The sequence below is a fragment of the Pteropus medius genome, unplaced genomic scaffold (genome assembly GCF_902729225.1).
Source record: "Pteropus medius unplaced genomic scaffold, Ma_sr-lr_union100, whole genome shotgun sequence".
Classification (NCBI taxonomy): Eukaryota; Metazoa; Chordata; class Mammalia; order Chiroptera; family Pteropodidae; genus Pteropus; species Pteropus medius.
The window spans coordinates 58,118,137-58,142,582 of NW_024344378.1; the positions used below are offsets into that span (position 1 = coordinate 58,118,137).

General features: G+C 47.4%; 2 protein-coding genes and 1 pseudogene across 4 annotated transcripts; 1 reads left to right on the forward strand and 2 right to left on the reverse strand.

Moving 5' to 3' along the window:
- The first annotated feature begins 2,067 nt into the window (after positions 1–2,067).
- On the forward strand, positions 2,068–12,387 carry ZNF488 (zinc finger protein 488). Of its 3 annotated transcripts, none has more exons than XR_005654810.1 (3): positions 2,068–2,156; positions 8,632–8,831; positions 11,785–12,387. XR_005654810.1 is itself a non-coding variant. In XM_039872324.1 (3 exons), the coding sequence occupies exon 3, from the start codon at positions 6,914–6,916 to the stop codon at positions 7,886–7,888; it is 975 nt and encodes a 324-aa protein (XP_039728258.1). In that variant the 5' UTR covers positions 2,083–2,156; positions 4,696–4,821; positions 6,757–6,913; the 3' UTR covers positions 7,889–8,621. The 3 variants fall into 3 exon arrangements, 2 of the variants coding, with proteins under 2 accessions (XP_039728258.1, XP_039728259.1); XM_039872324.1 differs by lacking the exons at positions 8,632–8,831; positions 11,785–12,387 and adding exons at positions 4,696–4,821; positions 6,757–8,621 and having other exon boundaries at positions 2,083–2,156; XM_039872325.1 differs by lacking the exons at positions 8,632–8,831; positions 11,785–12,387 and adding an exon at positions 6,757–8,621 and having other exon boundaries at positions 2,132–2,156.
- LOC120609872 (uncharacterized) lies at positions 5,328–5,446 on the reverse strand (annotated as a pseudogene).
- Positions 12,388–15,267: 2,880 nt separating the features above from the next.
- On the reverse strand, positions 15,268–23,019 carry RBP3 (retinol binding protein 3). The gene is given in 5 exon segments (XM_039870918.1): positions 15,268–15,381; positions 15,383–15,756; positions 17,279–17,421; positions 19,318–19,508; positions 19,972–23,019. Coding segments are annotated over 5 exon segments (3,870 nt in total).
- Positions 23,020–24,446: the final 1,427 nt, after the last annotated feature.

Consider the following 24,446-nt stretch of genomic DNA (forward strand, 5'->3'; position numbering starts at 1 on the left):
TTTTAGTTTGCCCAACATCTCTGGCATATGTATTTTCATTCCTTTATAGTCAATTGTCTTATGTCCTTATGTATTAGATGTGTCTTCTTTAAAAAGTATATAACTAGATTACAAACAAACAAACTCGACAAACTCTGTCTTTGTCTTGTAAGTCAAGTCTGTTTACATTGTAGGGGCCATGGAAATGCACCACTCAGATCTCTGACAGTAGGAAATATAATTGAGGCTGCTCTGAGCCTATCACCTACCACCATAATCCACCCCAAATTGATAGAGGAAATACTCTTGCTGCCAGCTAATGACTGACCCCAGCAGGGACACTGATGCAAGGCCCATGCCTAGGAGAGCTTAGGCTCCTTTGATGGCTTCAGGACTCTCCAGGTGAATGGCTGAAACTTTCTTGGAAGTGCTCTACCCTCTGAGACTCTACCTACCTAACTCTACTTCATTCTCGCTAACCTTTTCAAAACAAGAAGTATTCTCTAAATTGGTGATTGTCTCTATGATTTTCAGTATATAGATATTCCCAGTAATCTTCAGGTTTTTTCAGCTCCTTTGCTCACCCTGTTTCTTAAAACTCTCCTTTCATCTGAGTTCTATTTCCTTAATTCTGAAGCAAATTCTTTAGTAGTTCTACTAAGGTTGTGTGGGTGATAACCTTAGGCTTTGTACACCTGAAAAGATCTCTTTTGTGCTCACTTTTGAGTAACAGTTCAGTTAGATACAGAATTCTAAATGCACAGATTATTTTCAAGGTTGTCCTGGATGTTCTGTGATTTCATCGAGGCTGCGTGAGGTATCACATTTAGGATTTGATGCCTTATTTCCATCTTCATCAGTGGTTTCTCTTCATAAAAGTTTTGCTTTGGGGATCGTCCCCCAAAGTACTAATGTATTTTCTGAATCCTGTTTTCCCCACCTCAGACTTGTCATTTTTGTCCTTTACAATCTAATCTTTGTAATAGATTGTAATAGATCGTGGAAAGCACAGAGCCTGTCCCTTCATGTCCCCACAACTCCTCCTCCCATCGGAATCCAGAACATTTATTGAGAGACTGAATGAAGTAAAGAGCAGGGACTCAAAGCTGGTTTTCTTGTTAGTCCCTCAAGGATTCTCTTCCACAATCTAACATGATCTGCACCCGCTCTGGGACCACATAACACGACCCACACACCTGGATACGATTGCCACAATTCTGGTTACCTTAGGCTATACTCCCATTCCCTCTCAACTCTCACTACAGGGCAAAGCTCTAGGTAGTCTAAGCCCGGGCATAAATGTCATCCACTCAGAAGCCATCCCTCACCCTCCTTTCAGCCCTAGCCTGTCCCACCCTCCCTGGGTAGTTAACTTCCCAACACCTTTACATTCTGTGAGGTCTCAGAACTCACCATTATTTCGCTATCATTTCACAACTGAGGTGGCTGAGAAAGGCAGAGAGGCAGAGGGTCAGCTACACCGAAATCTGGGTACCGCAAAGATGCTGCTTGCGCGGCTGCTGAGAGAGGAGAGGGAAGGAAAGTCCGGAGCTCTGATCCGGTCTCTGGGCAGCATGTGGAGGATCTGCAGCCGCGGGGCGTGGACCACCTGGACTGACTTCCTGGCTCTAGCCTGGGTCCCACAGATACAAGAGAGAAGTCGCGACGCACAGGGCAGGTGAACGGCAGCAAGCGAAGCCTTGGCCATGGCTGGGCACCACCTCCAGAGGCAGCGGGGGTTGATGGCACCGTGGGGCAACTGGAGCCAGAACTTTTCCTCAGCCCCGCAGTTGCGAGGCGCAGGGCAAAAGCCGAGGCAGCTGGGGAGTCTGGCGGGGATTGTGTTGTTGAGCCCTCCAGGAGGGCCCTGCCAAGCCGAGCGGCCAGAGTGCAGACGTGCGCTTGGCCTCCGGAGATCGGGCCAGCAGTGCCCGGGAAGCAAGTCCGCTTTGCGCCTTCCTCGGCGAGTTCTGTCGCCAGGAAGGAGCCTTCCTGAAGGCCTGTGGGCCCCTTGGGTAGGGCGTGGCTCGAGGACCCGCCCCTGAGGCGGGAGGAGTCAGAAGGCGGGATACCCCCACCCCCAGGGCTCATGAGCCAAGTTCTCACACGGGTGGCGTGGCGCTAGACTTGGAGGCTGCCGAACTGCAAACGCGTCCCTAGCACAGCAGAGAACCGAGGTGAGACGCGCTGTTCTGCTCCCCGGGACGGAGCTGCGAGTGGGCATGGAGGGTCGGGATTCCTCTCACTTCTACTGGGCTTTCCCAGGGGCAGAGTTTTAGTCTTGCCTTTGACTGCCGGTTCTTCCCTTCCCTCTGACACCGGCTTTCTCCATCTCTCTCCTTTTTCTCCCAGTGCAACGCTGTCCTCGCCCTCTGCCTCTGTCTTTTGTCTCATTGTCTCTTCCAGTTTTTCTCTCTCATCTATTTCACTTTTTATGGTCTATCTCTTCTTTACTGCCTATTCCCCCTGTCCTACCCCTAAACCAGATCTACCTCCCCTGCCTTCTTTCTCTCCCCTCCCTTCTTCTCCAGATTTCCCACAAGAAATCTGCCTTGCATTCCCCTCCCCACACACATCCCTCAGGTTGATTTTTGTTGTTTTGTTTTTTATTTTTTTAATTAAATTTATTGGGGTGACATTGGTTAATAAAATTATATAGGTTTCAAATGTACAATTCAATAATGCATCATATGTATATTGCATTCTGTATGTTCATCACCCAAAGTTAAATTTCCTTCTGTCATCATGTATTTGACCCTCTTTACCCTTTATCTACTTCCCCGCTCCCCACTTTCCCTCTGGTAACCACTAAACTGTTGTTCAAGTCCACCAGTCTCTGTTTGTCTTGTTCATTTGTTGCTTTTAGTTTATAAAATTAAGTTGATTTTTTGGGCTGCAGTTATTTTCATCCATCCACCTATCTTCTCATTCACTGATCCTATGTTGCTCCATTATTCTCAGCCAGGACTTGTGAAAGGCTCTAGACTAATAAAGGTGCATCTGCCCTAGATCCTTTCTCTGACAGATTCTATCTCAAGATCTGGGCATATAACCTGTTCAGTCCTGTTGTGGGGGGAAATACATAAATGAACAAGTTATAAATCCCTGAGTTTTCAGGGCGAGGTAAAAGAAAATACTTGGATTTAGAGACAAGGCAGAAATTGAATCCTTTTCTTGACATTTACCTTTAGTAATAGGCATAGACAGCACCTAAGGAAGCTAAACCTTGCCAGAATATTTAGGGGACAGAGGGGCCATACTATCCTTGTGTGGTAGCAGTGCCAAGGCCAGGCTGTTGGGGAGAGAGACAATGGGAAAGCCAGGACTTTGCATGTGAAGCATTTGGGTCAGAGTTGAAATAAGAAATTCACTATACATTTCCAAAATATGTACTTGTCGATGCTGCTGATGTGCAGAAATTAAATTACGTCATTACAGTTGAATGAGACAGACATTTTATAGCAATTATTGTAGCATTTGAAATTAATGTTTTTGTATACATTAAGTAGAACCCTGGTGGAAATATTTTATTCTAATATCAAAGATCGTCTTAGACACATTCTAAGAGAAGAAGTCTAGATAAATCTGAATCATTTTTGAGGAATAAAATAGAAGTATTGTATATCAAAGCAATTTTTTGCTTTTTGTTAAAAATTTATTTTTGTCAGAGTTACATGATTTCATTATTTAGTGATATTTTATAATATATATAGCTATATGTTCAAACACGCGATACTAAAACTATATTTTATACACACACACACTAAATTGTAAAAAAAAACCAAAAAACAAAAAACCTTGTTTTTAAAGCTATTAATTACCACCTAACAATTGAAGCTTTGGGTTCTTATAAATAATTTAGCTTGCTTTTTTAGTTTATTGTGATATTTAATGATAATTCAGCATATTTAACTGTTCAGTTGATATGTCAGTAGATAAATCACACAGAAGAAGTAAACAAAAATTAAATATGATGGAAGAGGATTGCAGTGTGTTTATTGAAAGAATTTTTCATTTTAGATCAAAGTATATTGGACAAATTCTAAGGTATATGCTTGGAACTTTGAGTCAGAAGACTGTTTTCTTGATTGAAGAGTTAAATTGTCTTTTAAGTCATTTTAACCACTGACTTCCAATGTATTAGAGTTCTGGGGTAGGCTGAGGGGAAAGGGTTGGTTTTCAAATGACTTAGAATTATGTGTGCTTTGCTTGGAAGATTTCTTTTTCAGAAACCCAGGAGGTGACAACTTTTCTTTAAAACAGGTAATCATACCATTTTTAAAATTCTGGGTTAAGTCTCAAACTTCAATGCTTTTAAATTTTTTTCCCCCTTTAAATAGGCTATATCTCTCTAGCAGATGACACTATTGATGACATCAGGCAGAGGCTGGCCGGGAAGTCTGATGTACAAACCTGGTCCACGTGGCCAAGTTGTGTTAGGACTCCAGCTGACCTCCTTGTGAGCCTGGTGGCTGGCTGCATTCTGAGAATCTTGCATTTGGTTTTGCTTGAACACAGCAACCATTAGTGCTGGAGGGGTCTAGGCATAGTTGGACATGAAGCCTATGGGGGCTGGCTGGGAAGACCTCTTCTCCCTCAGCTCCATGTCACCATCAGTCAGCCTTCAGAGAAGCTTGTGTAACTCTTCAGTTTTTAATTTTCTTAGGGTTCCAGAGTTAAGAGTATGACTAGAAAAATGTGTGTTTCTCTTTTCAGGAAAACCAAGAACCTCACAGTGTATATGCAGAAGAGGTGGATAGATGATTATCTTTTGGAATCTTCCAAAAGGGTCTGAGAAGCATCTCCAGAGTTTAGAGAAACCAAAGGATTGGAGCACAGGAGGTATTTTCTGTGCTTGTTTATTCTAACTGAAGAGAAAGGCAGACACAGGAAGCCACTGGTTGGAGGTATAGATGGTGTCATTGAATATGATCTAATTTCTGAGCTGTAGCTTGGAACTACTGGAGGCTGGCCAGCTGAGTTGGAGTAGAGAATATCTTCAGATATCTCAGGAAAATGAGGTCTCATAGTTGTTTGCTAAGAGCTCTTTTCTCTCTAAGTGTGTGTGGGTGGGGGAGGGGAGTGCTGAGGAAATTTCCTGGCTGTTTGGTCATTCATTAAACAGTATTGTGCACTGGTCCCTGGGAGCATACGAGTAGAAGAAAGGTGGCCATGATTCTGACCCTTTGTACCAGTGTGATAATAAGTTGATAAATTGATATAACCTAACATTTATTGAACCAGTCTCTTTAGCACTTTATTTATTTTTTTAGGCAAGGCAACCCTTGGTTGACCTCACAGATTGCAAGGACCTTGTCAGCTTACAATCCCTTATTTTTCATTTTTTATGCTTGCAGCACCTAGTCTTCCTAGGTGGTCTCCCATCCAAATACTAACCAAGCCCGACCCTGCTTAGCTTCTGAGATCAGACGGGATCAGGCTTGTTCAGGGTGGCATGGCTGTAGACCCTTTTTAGCACTTTAGATATATTACTCCATCTAATCTTTATAATCACCTGATGAAGCGGGCACCAAGATGATCCTTTTTTAAAAAAAATGAGAAAATAGAGGCAGGAGAAGATCAGCACCTTGTCCAGGGTCACAGGTTTGGTAAGAGGAGAGCTAGGTTTGATCCAGGCATCTGACCTGAGAGCCTGTGTACTTAAATCTATGTGACATGACTTGATGATTACATGGGACGGCCTGGTTATGGCTTCCTTTTTCATGAGGGATAGGAGGCAGGGCAAGAGGAAGGAGCTGACATGAGTCCAGGTGGTATTTATGCATAACAAGCCCGTGGAAGTTCCTGTGAAGAAGCAGTTCAGCCGCCCACGTCCTCCTGAGCCTGGGATAAATATTTTCTAATGATGAAAAATTGGAGCACTCGGTGGAGTGCAGCCTAGCAGTACTGCTCACCAGCTGAGCAAGGTGCTTGAAGATTGGTTTCCCAAGGTGCTTGGAGATTGATTTCCCAAGGTGCTTGGAGATTGGTTTCCCAAGGTGCTTGGAGATTGGTTTCCCACTGATGGAGCTGATTATGGAAAGGCAGAGATGAATGCTTCCCTGGCAGGGATGATGGCACCCTCTCCTCCTCAGTGCCACCCTCATACATGGCCACTATATGTCTCCACTCAAAGCCTCGAGAGGCTTGTCCATTTGAGTATGCCCAGCAGGTGGACACAAAAGGACAATTGACAGTTACCAGGTCAACAGAAGAAAAACAAGTGGATTAATGTGGTAGGAGAACAAAGTGTCTACCCTTACGGTGAGTAGAGATGGAAGAGAGATGGCTGACCCTTAGGTGTAGGAGCAGAAGCCAAGCAAGCTCCAGACCCACCCCATCATGCCTAGGTATTTATTGCTTCAGCTTTTATCTCTCTGGACACCTGTGCCTTCAGGAGCTCCTATCCTTAAGTGCTTAAAGTTCTTGGCACTTTGGATGTTTTGGGGGAAAATCGGCAAGGAATGAAAACTGCCCTAAATTAGAGTACAAACATGTTAGAACTGTCAACAAAGTCATAACTGTCTGGTGGACACCTTGTGTGCTCTGTTAACACCAGTGGCTACTGTCTGGATGCTGACAGGTGAGCCATGCCTCTGGGTGGCATCATTGTGCAGTGTGGTTCATCCTCCCTAAGAGAGTCCTGGAGGTGAAAGCAGGTGGCATAGAACTCTGAGACAGGGTGAGTGTGGCATCTATAGTAGTCAGGGTTTTTTGGATGCAAACAACTAGTGAAGAGCACCTCTTCTTAATGCCTGTTGCTTCCTCTCTCTGCAGAGTCCTGTAGTCCAAGTGTGGCTGGCCCAGCTATTAGGGGAGCTCTCCAATTTCATAGCTCTTCCTTGGTCCAAGCCCTCCAGACCAGCAAAACCCTGAAGATGATAGCCGTTGGAGTGTCTACCTTGCTAAGCTGTCTCAGGCCCTGCTAGTCAACATGGCTGCTGGGAAGGGGGATCTGCAGAGCCCTTCAGCTGAAAACAGATGTCAGCTTAGTGAACCTGAGCAGGGCCAGGGCTGCAAGCCAGTGCTGCTGGAGAAAATGAACCACCTGGACTCTGAGGCTTCTATGGATGGTGGTAGTCAGGATGAGTCCTTTGCTGAGCCAGTAATGTCAGAAACCTCAGGCAAGCTCAGATTGGGAAAGCCACTGGCTCAGAAAGTGTGCTGGGAACAGGCTCAGAGTGCCTTTACTGAGGTGACTCGGCTCAAGAAAAGGCTGGAGGACAGGCAGGCCAAGGATAGGGAGAATGGTGACCTCACAGGCCAGCATAGTCCCCAACAGCTGACCCAGGACATCCCCAGGGAACTATCTAGCAGCACAGTCTTTTCTGTGTGGTCCAGCAGAACCCGAATGGAGCAGAGAAGCGCCTTCAGTAAACCAGCCCGGTATCCATTAGGGAGACCTGGGTCTACCTCTTTCTTCCAGGAAGGCAGATCTGCAGATGCCCTCGGGGAACTGTTGGGACTCATTAAAACGATAGATGGCCCTTGTTGGGGTCAACTTTCAAATTCCAAGCTTTTGGTGGGTAATTTCTGGAACTTGCAAACATTGCCACAGAATGCTCCTCTCTGTGGTGCTTTCTTGGGTGCCCCCACACTGTGGCTAAAGCATGCCATGGCCCAGATACCTACATCCTCCTCATCCTCCTCTATTGCCTCTTGGGCCCTCTTGCCACCCACATTCACCTCCCTGGGCTTGTCCACCCAGAACCGGTGTGCAAAGTGCAACCTCTCCTTTCGCATGACCTCTGACTTGGTTTTCCATATGCGGTCCCACCACAAAAAGGAATATGCTGGGCCTGACCTACATTCTAAGAATCTGAGAGAAGAGGCCCTCTCATGCCCCATTTGCCATGAGTACTTCCGGGAGCGCCACCATCTCTCCCGACACATGAGTTCTCACAGTTAACAGGTGGCTATGGAACAAATCTCTAGGTGCAGTGTTCAGCATTTGGCAATGAGGCAGAGATGACTCACCGGAGCTTCCTTTGAAGAGGCTGTTTGCATTTGTCTTCAGAACCGTCTACATTGGAGTGTGTAAATGAACAGATCAGTCATAATTTGAAAAAGAAAGCCCTTGGCTGTGATGAGTTTTAAAGTAAATAATGTCATGAAATAAAACGATGTGCTTTGCTAACTCAGGGTATCAGGACTACTTAGCACAAAGTGTTTATCACATCTTCAAGAGTGGAAGCCCTGTTTCTCTCACTATTCCTTTTGCTCCATATGAAGTCAAGTTTGGCACACAGCATGGGCTTTGGGGGCAGACAAACCTGCATTTGAATATTGGTCCTTTTACATACTAGACTTGACAGTTAAATTGCTTTAACTGTCTGAGCTCCAGTTTTCTTATCTGTAAAATGGAAATCATAACACCTCTGTTTTAGGGATGTTGCTAAGGTTACATGGAAATACGTGTGGAAAATGGCCAGCATTCACCTGGCACAGTGTGATCACTGAGTAAACGCTGTTTATTATCATTTTCTGGATTAATCAGCTGTTATTAAAAAATCAAAGTGGCAAACAACCCAAAGTATCTGTTTTTCACTCATGGATATGTGAGTTTGCTGGGGTTGAGCTGGTCTTGGCAGATCTTAGCTGAGTTTGGCTCCAGGTCACATATTTCAGTCCATGCTTATTTTTTTTCTCTAGGACTGTTGGGCTACCCGGATCATGCTTCTTTCATGGTTATGCCAAGAGCACAAGAGAGCAAGTCTAAATACACAAATATGGCCTAGACCTCTACGTGGGTCACTTTTGCTGATGTTTACTTGGCTAAAGCAAGTTAATGGCCAAGCCCAAAGTTAAAGAGTGAAATATGCATGCTGCCCTCGGTGAAGCTATGACAGAGAGTAAGTGTTATCATCCTACTACAGGAGCATAAAGACTTGGGATCAATTCAACCATGGTTCTTTATATTCTGAATACGTACGAAAGGAAAAATGGAACAACACACTTCCCCACCCACCATGCACCCCTTAGCTCTCAGGAAGGGAGGATGTGCAAAAGTTTAAGGCTTAAAATATTGTGAGAATTGGGAGAGTTTTGGGTCCCATTATTATATATTCTACTTATCTATGTTGTCCTTCCAAATCTTAGGTTATAAATTTTGATGTCATGCAGACCAGTTTGTGTGAAAGACATTTGTTGGGAGTTCTTTTGAGTCAATGCAGTTCTTTTGACTAGTCTCCACTTCATTCTCAGGATTTGTTCATTTGACCTGCAGTTTGCAGCCCTCTGGTGGGGCATTCTCACAGAGCTCAGGTTTATGGTTGGGAAGGAGCTGATGGGGGTACCATGGGGGATGCCCAAGTCAGACCTGTGGGGAGGGGCGTGCAGTATCCCTGGAGACCTCCCGAAGAGCAGGGACATGAGCTGAACTTCTGAGCCTCAAAGTCCAGCAGGGGCTGGTGATTCAGACAGGTAGGACAGTGGCTGGGGAGAAGGGGTGACCCAGAGCTATAGAAATCCTAGGGTGCTGCAATGTCAGTGTGAGGAAAACTGAGTGGGGGAGGTGGCCCTCAAGAGGAGATGGAGACACAGGAAAGCCTCAAAGGGGAGGAGTGGACTAGGGCACAGGAGGGCTGGCTCCAAGAAGCACTTCAAGGGGGCCTTTGCTGCAGTGGGAAAGGTGGGTTGGAGGAGAGGAGATGACCACCTGAAGCCATTTTCCTTTGTATCTGGAAGAAGCCAGAGGTGCTCCCTGCAGACATCAATGGAGCACTTCCATTCTCACAGGGAAGTTTGGAGGCCCTGCACTCCTAGAGAGGGACGAGGAATGGTCTGCAAGCTGGCCTCTTTGGGAACTGCGCAGGGGCAAATTTGCTCACAAAGAGGCTGTGCCCAAATTGGCTGAAGCTGTAGGGATCCTCCCTCTCCTGTTGTCCTATGTGGGACAGAAAAGGGCACCTCACGGGTTTTGAACCTGAGGCTCCACACTATGCACTAACATATATCATTTAATTCATCTATGAGATGATATTTAATTCCCATTTTACTGCAGAACTAAACTCCAAGAGGTTAACTGACTTTCTTAAGACCGTGGGTATAAGAACAAGACCCCAGGAACTTCCCACTCTGAGCTCGCATTCTTCCCAGCCTATCACACATTTCTTCAGCATGTGCTCACATGGTATTGTGTATGATTTAAAAACTGAGACTTAGAACCAGGTCTTAACTTCAACTTGTACCATGCCCACCCTCCCATACACACACACATTTCCTATTGCCCTTTTCTTTAGCACTCTTTAATATCTTGCATACTGTGTTATTTTATTGATTTGTCCTATTTATTGTCTCCCATTACAAGAACTTAAGCTCCATGAGGAATTTTTGCTGTTTTGTGCACTGCTGTATTCCCAGCAGCCAGAACAATGTAGGCACGTAGCAGATGTTCAACAGGCATTTGTTGAAGGAATGAATGAAATGCCTAGTTCTAGTCTCCTTGCTGACAAACCTGAATCAGCTTATCACAGGGTTTTATCATCTGTCAAATTATGTGCACAGCCATTCAACTCTGGCTTATTGGATTGGTTCATAATTTATGACTTTGAAAGGCATAAATGTACTGTACTAAGACAAAATAGAAATTTAGAATTGAAAGAGACTGTAAAGTTCTAGTTCATTTTCTCACTTTACAGTAGTGAGCACTGAGGTCCACTGATGAGCTGATCTGCAAAGTGATACAAGACAAGTGGTGGTGAGTCAAGGCCTTAGATCCATGAGATATCTAGATCTGTGCGTCTTCCCTGGCCTGTCTCTACTCCTCAAGGAACCATGCATCATACGGAATTATCACTAACTATGAGCACATCATTTACAAACAAGGAAAATATTTTGAAAAATAATAAAGTTAATTAAATTAATTAAATTTATAAAGAAGCACAACAAAACATCTTCCTCTAACTCAATTTTTAAGATGGAGTTTATTTTGGTAAAAAGTGATATAGATGCGAGTTGCTTTGCAGTCATTTAAAATGACTGAAATATGATTTTTAGAGGTGATGACACGCAGCTTATAAATGTGGCAGTTCCTGCTTGTCACTAGGCTGGATTCCCAAAGTCCCCTTGGCAGTCAAATCCTGTCTCATCCGGTCTTCTCTCCTGCCCTCCTGTATCTACCGGAGAATAGTCTCTTTTAATCATGACTTTTCCCAAGCTCTCTTAGCCACCTTCCATACCAGTTAAAGTTTGGCTGGTGATTTTGCCATAAAACATCACATCAGCAGGTATGAATTTTCTCTACAATTCTGGGATGAGAATTGCCACATTTCTTAAATTCTCTGTATCAAATTTAATCTTCTCTGTACCTCAATCCCGTGGTTTTGGTAGGATATGCAATCTGTCATTCTGAAATTCCTCTCCTGCCTCTCAAGTTCAGAGAAAGTTCTCTCCCACCTAAGAAGGCACCCTCTCTTAACATCATACCATCTCCCCATGCTGTTTTGGTGTCTTTGCTTTTATTCTCCAATGTGCTCTATCTTCTCTCCTCCACCTCTTCCAGGATCTTAGTCCTTCGCATTTTTCTGGCAATGCTGTCATTAGGTGGGGGATGTAGAAGCCACCGAGTCAGTGAACAGAAAGGCTTGGCTAACTTCTTAGACAAAGGAAGTAGAAATACCTATAGTGACTGCAAAAATGGCTAATTGTATCTTAATAAATTATCTCCCAGCATTCATTCAATTAATATTTATAAAAGTCCACAAGATGTCCTAATGAGGCTAAAATAATGCATTCTGAATTCACATCCATTTTAGTTCTTAATTTTAATCAAGATATGCTTTTCTTTCTGTTTTTATCTGGAAGAGAATTAAAACCTCGATAAGGCTGGGATCCTGGATTTCAACTTCTGACCTGAATCTTAGACCATGGATTCTACTCAAATGATCATATAATTGGGTAAATGAAAGTGAGTAAATCCCGCTCAGTTTCGGGGGAGAGAAGAGAAAAGAGAGGAAAGGTGGTCCTGACACCTGGAGCTCATGTTCCGGATGAAGGTTCCTCAGCGCCAGGCCGAACACAGGCTTAAAAGAGGCCAGAAATCAGGACTGTATGTGGAATTAAGGGTCAACTGACTTAATTGTTTTTTAAACACTAAGCCAAAATGGCATGGACTTAAGGAAGCACGTTAGTGATGGTGGTGATGGAGAGGGGCAGGAACCACCAGCTGGAGACCGCTAACTCTATTATGGTCCCACTTTCTGAATAGGCTGGGTGCTGGGCCTTGCACTGCTAGCCTCAGCATACTGCCCTATTCCTCTGGGCACATAAAGAGAATTCTCCGTAGGGTGAAAGTCTGTAGATATTGTCTCAGGGTGAACTTTGCATCCTTCCTTATTTTGGTAGGTGCTCACACCCCCTGGAGGCAGCAGGCCTCCACTGCAGGCCACTTATCTTCAGAGAAATGGTTAAAACGCCCTGGCTATTTGCATAATATTTTTATTTTTTGTAGTACAAGTCATGTACTACATGTACTACATGTACTAAAGATCACATAGCAAGATATGAATCTCATAGAAAATAAACCTTTTATTTTAAAAAATTAACCATTCTCCGGTGTGTTTTGATTTTTGCTACTTCTAGAAAAGAATTTTTGGAAACCAGTTTTGAATAGGGACTGAGAAGACAGTGCATGATGGGTGGAGGGCTGTGGTTATTTAAATTTAACTTTTCTCTTCCCTGACCATCCCGTTTTCCTAAGTAGAATACAAGGAAGTCAGTGGCCTCTGATACCCTTGCTATTCTAAGATGCTTGGATTAGGAGACTATTTTCAGAGCCAGCTGCCTTGCTCAGCAAGGCAATGAATAGGTCCTTAGGCCAGGTAGCACTAATCCTATAGGGACCAGGATGTGCGAGATGGGTGCCCTCCAGTGGGGACCTCAGAGGCAGGTTTCCTTGCAGTGTGCTTCCGGCTGCGTCATTTTTCTGAGCCATGTTTTCTTGCATTAAGGCCGAGTGGGTCCTCCATTAAAACTGTGAAGCCAGGGCCCTCATTGACATGCAAACGTGGTCACTGGTTGTGTGTTGGGCTGTGTGGGCAGATGCAGGAAGCAAGAGAGTAAGATGGGGAAAGAGCTGATTTTCTCCTCTGGTGCTCCAGTCCAGCTTAAAGAAAGAGAACCCATGGGGTCCCACAGGTGCCCCCTTCACAACCCTTCTTGAATAAGTGCCTGGCCCCTATTGGGGGTGTGGATCAAGTTTCCAGCAAGGATTTGATGATGAAGTTCACCTTTTCTTTCTTATCCTAACTACATAGAGTTTGGCAGAGGAATGGTTTGTTCTATTGGAATACACTGGCATGGGGCCTCTAGCACCCAGAGCCACTTTCTTTCATCTCGCCCACCCTGGCCCTGTACTGTCAGCCCCTGGTCAGGAAGCAGGTGTGCTCCACTGCACCTACCCACTGAGGCTCACATCTGGTCTCCTGGATCTTCTCTGCCTCTATCACTTGCTGTGGCTGGCCTGACACCCTCAGTATCTGTCCCAAGGTGGGGGCAGGAGGAGGATATGGGCCCAGCACATCACTGTGTTCCTTTCTCCATATAATGACTCTGTAGTTTGGCTGCCCAGAGTGTGGTCTGGGTTTGATGAATGATAGGGAAGCCCCTAGTCCTCTCCTGGCCCACAGAGCCAGCTTTGAAACTCTTTCAGGTCCTTTATAATCCATTTGTCACTCTTGTTATTACAACACAGCCTAGCTGGAGTCTTCTGGCCACTCCAACACCCCTGGATGAAGCCAAAGGGGGGCACCCTCAGCCCTTTCTGCTCACTCTTGACTGACTTCCCTTCTCACCATGTTCCAGGAGGGCTAGAGAAATAAAACCTCTTGAGTGTCTACATCATATAATAATGTCCTTTCAGTAGAGAGGGGCCTCATTTGTTCATTCATTCATTCATTCATTCATTCATTCATTCATCATTCATGGTATGCTGAGCTCTCCTTACCAGATGCCAGGCTTGTTTAGGGCTGGAGGAGCTGAGGCAAACAGATTAAGTTCCCATCCCTGACTGCCCCACAGGACTGGGGAGACTGATAATGCAAGAGAGACAAGCACTGTGGCGGGGTTCGCAGGAGATTGAGGAAGCGCACAGAGAAATCAAGGGACTTTATCTGACCAGATGACATCTGAGCATGTCCTGGACAATAATAGTTCTAATGAAGAAAAAAATGAGATTGCAGGATATATAATACTACTAAAATTCAATCATGCAGTTAATTTTACTTGAATTTAGCAGAAGGAAAAGGAACTTGAGTGAAATCTTCCCTTCTATCCGGGCTTTCCTATTTAGATAGGGTTGTTTCAAAGTTTTCCAGGGGGGAAATTCCTTGGTATAGGTAATAACCCAGCAGTGTGCCCAGATTCCACAGCTCTCTGGATTTGGGGCGCAGAAGGGCTGGTGAAATCAGCGTTGTATGGTTAAGTCAGCCCAGTGCCCTGGGGGAAGTGGCCTGTGGCAGTTGCAGCCTGGTCTCACCAGACAGCAAGGCCAGGAGGGACTAGTACTTAATCTTCACTCAGACATCTTGGAGCCTGGGGCTCCAGAAGCACTAAATGGGGGCTGGGGTCCCCTCCTGCTCTTCTAGCCTCACCCTCACTGTTACTTTGGGCAGGGTCCTAGAAGTCTCTCACTTTTAGGTCCCCAATGACTCCAGTAGAGCAGGGTTTCATGGCTCCCAGGGCACTAGCCAGGGGCCTCTTTCCCTCGGGTCACCCTTGGGCTCCCTGTCTCCTTCTGGGGTTTGCTCATCTCTGGAGGAGGTCGTGGGATCTGCATGCTACAAGCTTCTCACCCTGTAAGGAGTGGGCTTGGTCACTAAAGCCAGCGCAGTTACAGGCTACACTTGAATGAGTAGGGCAGCCACCCAGACTACCACCTAGGACTGCTCTCCTTTCTGGTAGCAATATGGCATGTTGGGACACCGCATGGCTTTTGGGGCCCTGGCAAAAGCTGGAGAACAGGGGTGTGGGAATAACATGTGAAGGAAAAATAGACTTGCTATGTAGAATTGGATTGAGAGGGTTTGGGATAGGGAAGAGAAGATTCTAAGTAAGCATGGACTTGCCTTCAAGTGTCCGAGGGCTGCTACCTGAGGAAAACTTGCAGCCCAATATTCACATGTGTTCACAGGGCATCCATTACCTGGGGTAGATCTGGACTTCTCTTCCCCCAAAATAACTACTGTGGAGAAGGCTAGCTCCCTGTCCCTAGATGTTCAAACAGAAAGGACTCTGGCAGTGGCAAAGAGATGGGATGGATGAGCTCCAAGGGTACTTCCAACACAAAGCCTAACCAGAGCTCAGCAGGGCCCTTTTCTGCCCCTTGTGGGACTCATGCAGGACCACGTGCCTGAGGTGCCTTAGCGTCCATGATGTGTGGCCCAGAGATCCCGCTCACCCTGGGGCTCTGCCCACGGAGGCCCTCTTGGGGGCCCTGCTGGCCTGGACTCCGCCGGACCCTCATCAGAGTGTGCTGGAGCATCTCCTTGGCTCTGGTGAGGGCTGCTTCTGCAGGGACAGCCACGTGGGGCACCACGCCCACCCCTTCCCAGGAGCTGCCGTCTGCAGCCCCTACTGAGCGAGCTGTGGGGATGGTGATGTAGAGGTGGGTATCATCCACATGGTAGGTTTGTGGAGGCTGGCAGCCCCCACTGGTCACTTCCCCAACAACCAGTGCCCGGCCCAGCCTCTTCATGATGTATGTAAATTCCTCTGCAGCGCCGGCTGTCACACCACTGGTCAGTATGACCATGCTCTTCTTGGAGCCATAGCGTTCACCTGCAAGAGAGAAGGCCTTTCAAGATGGGGAGTCAAGTCACCTCCCTGGGGAACCTGCCTTCTCGAACTGCCTGGACCCAAGAGATGAGGGCCTGAAATTTAGTTCTGCATGCTTGTGTCCACATGCAAGTCACTTCACCTTTCTGAATCCCCGGTATCTGCATCTGTAAAATGCAGATAAGAACATGTACCCAATCCTAAGCATGTAAGTGCTTTAGAGCCCCCTGGGCCCCCATACAGGTTCTTTTATTACCAAATAGTGGGGAAAGACTTGACTTTTTTCAGAAAAGGGCATACTTCTTTTTTATGAATAATGAGAACAATTAAACTGACCAGATTTTCTTTTCACTTTAGATTCTCAGAGGAGCCAAATTTGTGACTTGACAAGTCTCTAGGACAATGATGTCTAACAGAAATGCAATATGAGCCACAGATGTCATTTTGTTTTCTAGTAGGCACATTAAACAAGCATAAAGAAACAGATGAAATGAATTTTAATAATGTTTTATTTAACTCACTATATCTAAAATATGTTCTCAAAAATATAATTAATAAATTATTGATGTGATATTTTAAATCTTTTCCATAAAATATGTTCAAAAGCTGGCATTCACTTTACACTTTACACATCATAATTCATATGTGCCACATTTCCTTGCTCAGTGGCTCTCATATTGGACATCACAATTCTAGGACATCATGACCTACAGAGCTGAGTCTATTTTAATCCCCTACTCTTGAATGTCTATTTGAATTTAGATTCACCTGGTTCTGATTTTTATTTACATTTTGCAATATTATTGAATATGTGTCTTGAAAGTTCCCCCCAAATGCTCGTGTGATAAGGAAAATTGTAGGGTGCTTTTTTGGTTATAGCCATACCTCTTTTGGTCTCCCAGTTCCCTTTTGTTGATGGGAGTGCAGGTTCTTTGGTTTTGTGCACTGGGCAAGGGTGATGGAGTGAGGCTGTCCACCAGGAACAGGGCTGGGAAAGTCGTGGCTCTATAAAGCATGGGGCTTGCACTGCTTCAGCCTCTGCTCTGGGCCCAGGGCAGGTAACGAAAGCCCCACCAGCATCAGAACTTTCTTTTGGCAGGTATGCTGAGCTGCTGCTGAGTGTTCAGGTAAGATGAGCACTGGAAACCCAATGAGGTTTGGCAATGGGCAGGGGAGGGGGATCCTTCTAGTTCTGCATTTGTCTTGTAGGCTGATGGTTATAGTGGGGAGAATGGGAGGCATTTGGGTTTTAGACAAGCCAGTGTTTAAGTTTTGGCACTTTCACTTACTAGCTAAGTGATGTTAGACAGGATAGTCTACGCAGTTGAGACTCATTTTTCTCCTCTAGGAAATGGGCATAATTGTACTAGTTTTGCAGGGATTAAAGATCATACGTGCAAGTGCATGGCATAAGACAGGGACTTTATTCCACTTATTATTACTTTAACCTGAACCCAAATGTCTTTCTCTAATTTTCCAGAAGTTTCTAGAATGAGAACAGGAAATGGAAGACTTCTGCACGCACCTGCAAGTTGAGAGTGAGTCCAGAGCTCACTGACAGAGTCATTGGGCCGGCTGTAGATTTTGTCCAGCAGAATGGGAGGGCCTTCCTCAAAGAAGTAGGAGCACAGGGCAGAGATAGAGGAGGTGGGGCCACCAATGTTGAACCTGTGAGAAGGGAGTGGAGGCCACTGAGGGCAGAGCTCACAGTGAGACCCTTGATGCCCCTATGGGAGGCCCAGATCTTTGTCCTGTGGAAAGTTCTAATTCCAGGCAGCCTCGGTCTAGTGCCCCTTCCTCTTCCTACAGAATTATTTGGTTGGCGTTCCCCAGAGTATAAGTATTTTGAGAACAAGAGACTTTGTGGTCAAATTTATTTAGAATATACTGCATATCATACTCAGCCTTTCTAATCACATATTTATTGTGTGATACATATTGTATACATTATATTAAAGGCTCTGACAAGTCCTGTAGTCAGGAACTCAATAAATTTCCCCTGCTTACTGACCACAGACTGCTCCTCTGCACCCATGCTGCCTATGAGAGGAACACATTTTGGTAACAGGGTCCTCCCCAGTTGCATTCTTGATAATTTCACAAAACCCACTAGGTGTCTTAGTTGAGGTATCCTAATGTAGCACTTAGTGTTGTGGAGTGCTCAGAGTTGCATGCATCGAAAGTGGAGTTTGCACTTGTACCGAGCCATTTAGATTTAGCTCATTTTGTGACCTCCCTGGGCCTATCTCCTCATCTTGGAAATGAAGAGTGCAAGGCTGGCAGTGTGTTAGGAGCCTCTTCTGGTTGATGATTTAGGATGACCCAGCTGGGATCAGGGACCATGACCTCAGTGTCTGAACATCCATACCTCAGGCTGGAAAGGGCTTTAAGCAAAGCACACCTGTAGGCTATTCAAAAAATGTGGCTGGTACAGTTAAGCAGATAGGGACTTAGCATGAGGATAGTTTGGCTGTTTAATAGCATTTGAAGAGTAAAGAAATCAGAGGTACACACAAGAGACCCCAAGCTCAAGTTCTGGACACACACCATAGAATCCTGGGAGACGGTTTCTCTTCTAGGAAGGAGAACAAGTCTCTGGGATCCAGAGCCACCTAGTGATGACTAAGAACCATGGGAATGCTGCAGGCCAACTACAAGACCTGGAAACTCCATCTCAGCCAATCCTAGCTGTATCTCTAGTAATGAGAGTAGGTAGGGGTGGGAACTGTCTGCATCCCAGGGGAGCATCCTGCCCTTCCCTTGTGCAATGAAAGGTGCCCATGGTGAGCCTGCCTATGGACCTGGGAGTCACAGGGTGCCTGGGTCTGGCCACTGCCCCAGGGCATTCTTTGACCTCCCCCCTGTTATAAGACAGAAACCCACCTCTATGGGGCACATCTTTACAGAAGCAGAAGGGAGGTGGCTAGCTGAAAGCATCCTTTCAATAATCATTTTGTGAAGCAAAAAATTCTTTTTGCAACGATAGTGGCTAATTTGCACATTCTCTCTGAGACTCTGGCTTTATGATTCTCATGACCAGGGTAGTCATGGGCTGATTTTGTATGATGTGAGCCACAACCACAGGTGGAGACCTAGCTGTCTCAAACATGACTGACCATTAGAATCACCTGCGATGATACCTATCAAACACACAGATCATTTGATGTCACCCCTAGAGCTTTTAACTCAGTAGGGCTGGTATAGGGCACTGGAATCAGTTTATTCATGTCTATCTTCCTCCTCCCCACTCCCTTTCCAAGGACTCCTATGACCAGGCACATGCGGGGACAACAGAATTGGTCCAGTGATTTTTTTAGCCTGGCATGCACATTGAGATCATAAGAGGAGCTTTAAAAATCTACCAGTGCTGGGATCTTGCCCAGCAAATTTAACCAGAACCCCTAAACTACCTGGCCAGAGTCCTGATAGTCAGGTGACCTAGTCCCTTTTAGCTCCAGTCCTGTGTCCCAGGGTCCTTTTTTCCCCCTGAATAGACCCATAGCTTTTACTGTTCTGGCAACTTCCCTGGTTTGGCCAAGAACCACTGACCCCTAGTCCACTGACCTCATGTCAATAATCATGGCGTCTGTGTGTACAATCTTCTTCCAGACATGTTCCACCAGCAGCTCTGAGACCTGGGTGAGTAGCTCACAGTCTCCAAACATGTCAAACCTCAAGTAGCCAATGTTGTCTTCGAGCACGTTAGTGTGGAAGGAAAACTTAATCAGGTCTTCAAAAACTTCAGGGGAAGGGATCTGAAAGATTAACAATCCATCTACAAAAACAATCCATCTACAAAAACTGTGGACCCCTGAGGTAGGCAAGTAATAAGCATTAACACAAACCCCACATTACCAGAGGAGGAAATTGTAGTAATCTCATGCAACTTATTGATCCCTTTCACGAAACTGACAATGAGAAGCCCTGCAAACACTTGCTTTCCACCAGCCAAGAGTGAAGCTCCTTTTATACCAAGGGTTTTCAAACTGAGTTCTTGTGGGCACCAATGTTCCACAGAAGTGCTCAGAAATACCATGGGCATAGGGAGCAACTAAGATGACAAGATGAGAGAGAGAAAAAGATGTGACTAATGAAAACTTAAGCATGAAAACAAGTCTGGAAGCCATTGTCTTGTACCATGCACAAAGCCCTGGATGTGTGGACAATTGGTCAACTCTCCCCAGGACTATGCTGGGCCAAGTCTCCCTTGTATCTCACCTGCATGGGTACAATCCCAGGAATGCGGTCCTTGGCATCCTCAGGGATATGAGCTGTCTTCAGGTGTGGATCCCCAGACAGCACCTGCAGGTCAGCACCCAGCATCTCAGCCAGGGCGCTTTCTGAGGTCACCCTCGAGTAGCGGCTCTGCAGACGGCTCAGTTTGGCAGCCATCTTGGCCCCCAGCTCAGGAGAGGCATAGTTGTCGGCGACCAGCTTCCCAGTTGTCTGCAGCACAGTGGGCACCTTGGCGCGCAGGGCTACTATGTCCCGGGCTGTGGAGAGGGCCTCACTCATGGGCACAGTGATGTCAGGCTCCACCCCTGCTAGGTCCCAGGCCTCGCCAGTGCTGGCACTCAGGGCCATCTGTGTGGGCATGGAGGCATATAAGGGGCTGCTGCCCACCTGGTAGATGCCCACAGAGAGCGCTCCCCCAGCTGTGGGCTCCCCAATGACTGTGGCTCGCTGCAGGTCCTGCATGGTGTGAGCAAAAGCCTCAGCGGCTGACCCACTGGTGTGGCTTATCAGGATGTAGAGGTCCTTGTGGGGGCCATAGCGCTGGCCAGCCACCTGGGGCAGGGTCCACACCTCTGTGACCCTCGAGGTTGCCCTGTCAAAAACAGAATAAAGGTGCTGGCGGGGCTCTGCCTCAAAAAAATAGGAGCAGAGTAGGGGCACAGCTGTGGAGTAGCTGCCAAGATTGTAGCGCAGGTCGACAACCAGTGCAGCTGTGTCCACGAGCTTCTGCCACACCAGCTGTACCAGCTGTGGCCCAATGGCCTTCACTGTCTCCAGCTCGGCCATGGCATCAAAACGCAGATAACCCAGCTGGCCAGGCAGCACCTCTGTCTTAAAAAGGGCCTCGATGAGGTAGGAGAGCTCCTCTGGGGAAAAAATGGCGGGGGGTGGTGGAGGCACCTCCTCTGCTGCCAGATCACCGGGGCTGTGGAACACCAGCAGACGATGGTCCCCAGACATCTCCTGCAAGTCGGCTGTGAGCTGAGAGGCCAGGGAGTCCAGGTCCACAGCTGTGCGGTAGGCCCCCTGGGCCAGCTTGGCTCTAAGCAGGTCTCCTGTCTGCCCTACAACCTCTGGGCGTGCATAGTGAGCTTCCAGCAGGCGTCCTGTGCCTTCTACCAAGGCCCCCAGGCTGCGGTGAAACTCTAGCACCTCCTGAGCTTTGTCCAGAGCCTCCTCAGCCAGCACGATGGCATCGGGCACCACTCCACCACCCAGCCAGCACTCGCCGTGGTTGTCGATGAAGGTGAGTACGGGCACAGTGAGCACCAGGCCACTCTCCGGCGTCTCCAGCAGGGGCACCGTGTGGGTGTGCAGTAGGCTGCCCGCCGTGATCTCACCTACCAGCGTAGCCCAGCCCAGTGACTGCATGAGGAAGGCTAGCTCCTCAGCAGCAGTCGCGGTGCGGTGGCTGGTGAGCAGGTACACCCCACGCTGGGAGCCATAGCGCTGGCCTAGCAGCTCCGTGCGGCTGAAGTGCTCCTGTGTGACATTGGTGCGGCGGTCGTAGGTGGTAAAAAGGCGCACCGGGCCAGAGTCAGGACCCTGAAAGTAGGACAGAAGCAGAGGAACAGCGGAGGACGGCCCCCCAGGGTTCTGGCGCAAGTCCATAATAAGGTGCTCCGTGTCCTGCAGGGGCTCCCATACCTGGTGCAGGATGTATGGGCCCAGTGCCCCTAGCACAGAGGCATCTGCAAACCTGTCGAAGCGCAGGTAGCCCACGTTTCCTGGAAGCACCGACACCTGGAAAACGGAGTCCACTAGGGCCTGCCGGGCAATCTCATCCTCTGGCACTGCTGGGACCACCTCTGGGGGGTAGTCAGCTCCAGCCTCGGGCCCAGAAGAGGTTTCCCTGGGCCTAATGGCTCGCACCAGGAGCCTGGGGTCCTCGGACACAGCCTGCAGACCAGCGTTGAGCTTAGTGACCAGATCGTCCTCAGAGACCACTGCGGCAAAGTCCATGCTGGCCAGGTGATGTAGTAGGGCCGGCACGCGGTCCACCAGTGTGTAGTAGTCCTGCAGGGCCTCCTGTAGGCGCCGCATGACTCCCGGCAGGGCTCTGCGCAGGGTGAGAATGGCCAGGGCCTTCTCTAGGGCCTGTTCTGCCGGTGTCCCAACACAGGGCAGCACCCCACTGCCCTCCCATGTCTGGCTGCCCCCGCCCAGGGGCCCCAGGGACCTGGACACAGGCACAGTGAGGAAGAAGTCAGACTGGCCTATCCTCAGCTTCTGGAGGTCTAAGGCCCCCCCAACGGTCCGCTCACCCACCACGATGGCCCTGCGCATCTGTTTGAGAATGTATGCTATGTCTTCAGCCACTCCTCCAGTGTGGCCACTGGTGAGAACCACCACATCCTTGTCAGCACTGTACCTCTCCCCCAAGACCTGGGGCAAGGTCCAGATCTCAGTGGTCGTATTGGAGGGGCGGTCGTAGATGGTATCCACATGCAGAATCGTGTTTCCTGGGTGCAGGTAGGAGATGACATAGGGGATGCCGGAAACGTGGCCCCCAGTGCAGTGTCGGAGGTCCAGCACCAAGGCAGAGGTGCCCATAAGCTTTCTCCAGATATTTTCCACTAAGAAGCCCCCCAGCTTGCTCACTACTTCCTGATTCGGGATGTCGTCCACTCGCAGGTAGCCCACATTGCCCTCCAGAACATCGTGGCGGATGCCTTTCTGCAGTTGAGCAAGCAGTTCTTCTTGTGTGAGGTGGGTGAGTGCTGGCGCCTGCTGGGGAGCCATGAGGGCACTGGGCTCATAGGAGATGACCAGGCGAGGGTCATTCAAAGAACTCTGTACCCCGGCCGTCAGGACATGGGCCAGTGTCTGAGGGTCTGAGATACCTAAGATCTCGCGACTCTTGATGGCCTGCTCGATGGCTTCCTGCATCCCCATCAGGTTCTCCGGGAAGCAGTAGTTATCCAGGAGGACCTTGGCCATGTCTAGCACCAAGCTCGGCTGGAAGAGGTGTGTGGGGCCAGCCAGGCCACAGAGCAGTGTGGACAAGATCAGGGCCCATTCTCTTGTCATGGAGAATCAGAAGGAGGGCTGGCTCCTGCACAGAAATTTTCTTGATTGTGTTCAAGGCCACAGCGCTGCCCTGTGCGGCTGCCCTCCTTCCTTGTCCTTCTCAGCTGGCAGACAGAAGGTCTGAGGCTAAATGCGGGAGTAGGGGTGTGGTTTCCACCTTCAGTAAGCCTTTAATCCTGTCTAATTCGAGCTCATCAGCCCTAGGGACTGGGCAGAAGGGGACAAGGTGGTTTAACCCAGAAGGTATACTAAATGTCATTTTGCTGTGTCATCTCTGTACATAATAGTTTGAATAATTACCATTTATTTTTGATTTCCTGCCACATACAGGAACTATGCTCTATGCTTTACAAGCTGATAGTCTTCTTTGCAAGTAGAGTTATTAACCTGCAAGTAAATAACTTTTCCCCACTACACTGGGTGGTCGATGCTTCTCAAATTTGGTAGAAATCATTGGAGGCATGGTTCTGTCATTCTTTATTCCATGGTCTTAGGGAAGTGTCTCACTTATTGTGTAATAATGTGAGAAAATATGTGTAAAGTACTTCACAGTGTCAAGCAAGAAGGAAACACTCAACTACTAAGTTTTCTCTGTTAGATATTATCTCTGTTTCATAGCTGAAGAAACAGTTTAGTAAGTGGGGTATGTGAGGGTGGAGAGAAAAAACTTGTGGGGTCACTGGCTCAGACAGTGCAGAGTTTGAGTCTGAGGTTCCTATCAATTTCAAGGTTTAAAGTTTATTCCTATGTTTTGCTAATGACTCCAGGGAACCTGTGTGGTCCTCCCGACAGCTTTCAAATGATGGTAATGACATGTCTGGACCTGGTGAGTGAGGAGGGAACCTGCCTTCCAGACATAATGGAACCAATGACTCTAGGTCAGATGAAATTAGCTCTGAGATATAGGGAGTGTCCATTCTCCTGCTAATTGAGGGCTCAGCCCACTGCCTGCTGCTCTCAGGGAGAACTAAGTAGTAGAACTTGGGTCTCTGTGGTCCCAGGCCCCACAGGTACCAAGACCAGTCTCCTTATCTGCACGGAGCATATGAGACAATCCCAGGTGAACCAATTGCTGGACTCTCTGTTTCCTAGTTTCTGCTCCTTCACATGAAAGTCATGTGAGTCCTTCCTAGATCCTAGAACCCCTGCTTCTTCTCTGCATCCCTCCAGGGGTGGACATTTCCCTCACTCAACAAGTGAGACAACTATGGTTCAAAGCATGGTCACACAGCTGGGGAAGAACACTGGGAGAGAGGCCTGGCTCTACTCCTCTCACTTTGCCCTATTATTTCCAGCACACACTTCATGGGCTGTGCAGACAGCAGGCAGGCACTCATGGGTGTCTCAGCAGGCAGCCAGAGGAGATAGACTTGGGGACAGGGGGTGCTTTTTCAGCACACTTGAGAGCCACAATCTGCTCTCTGGAA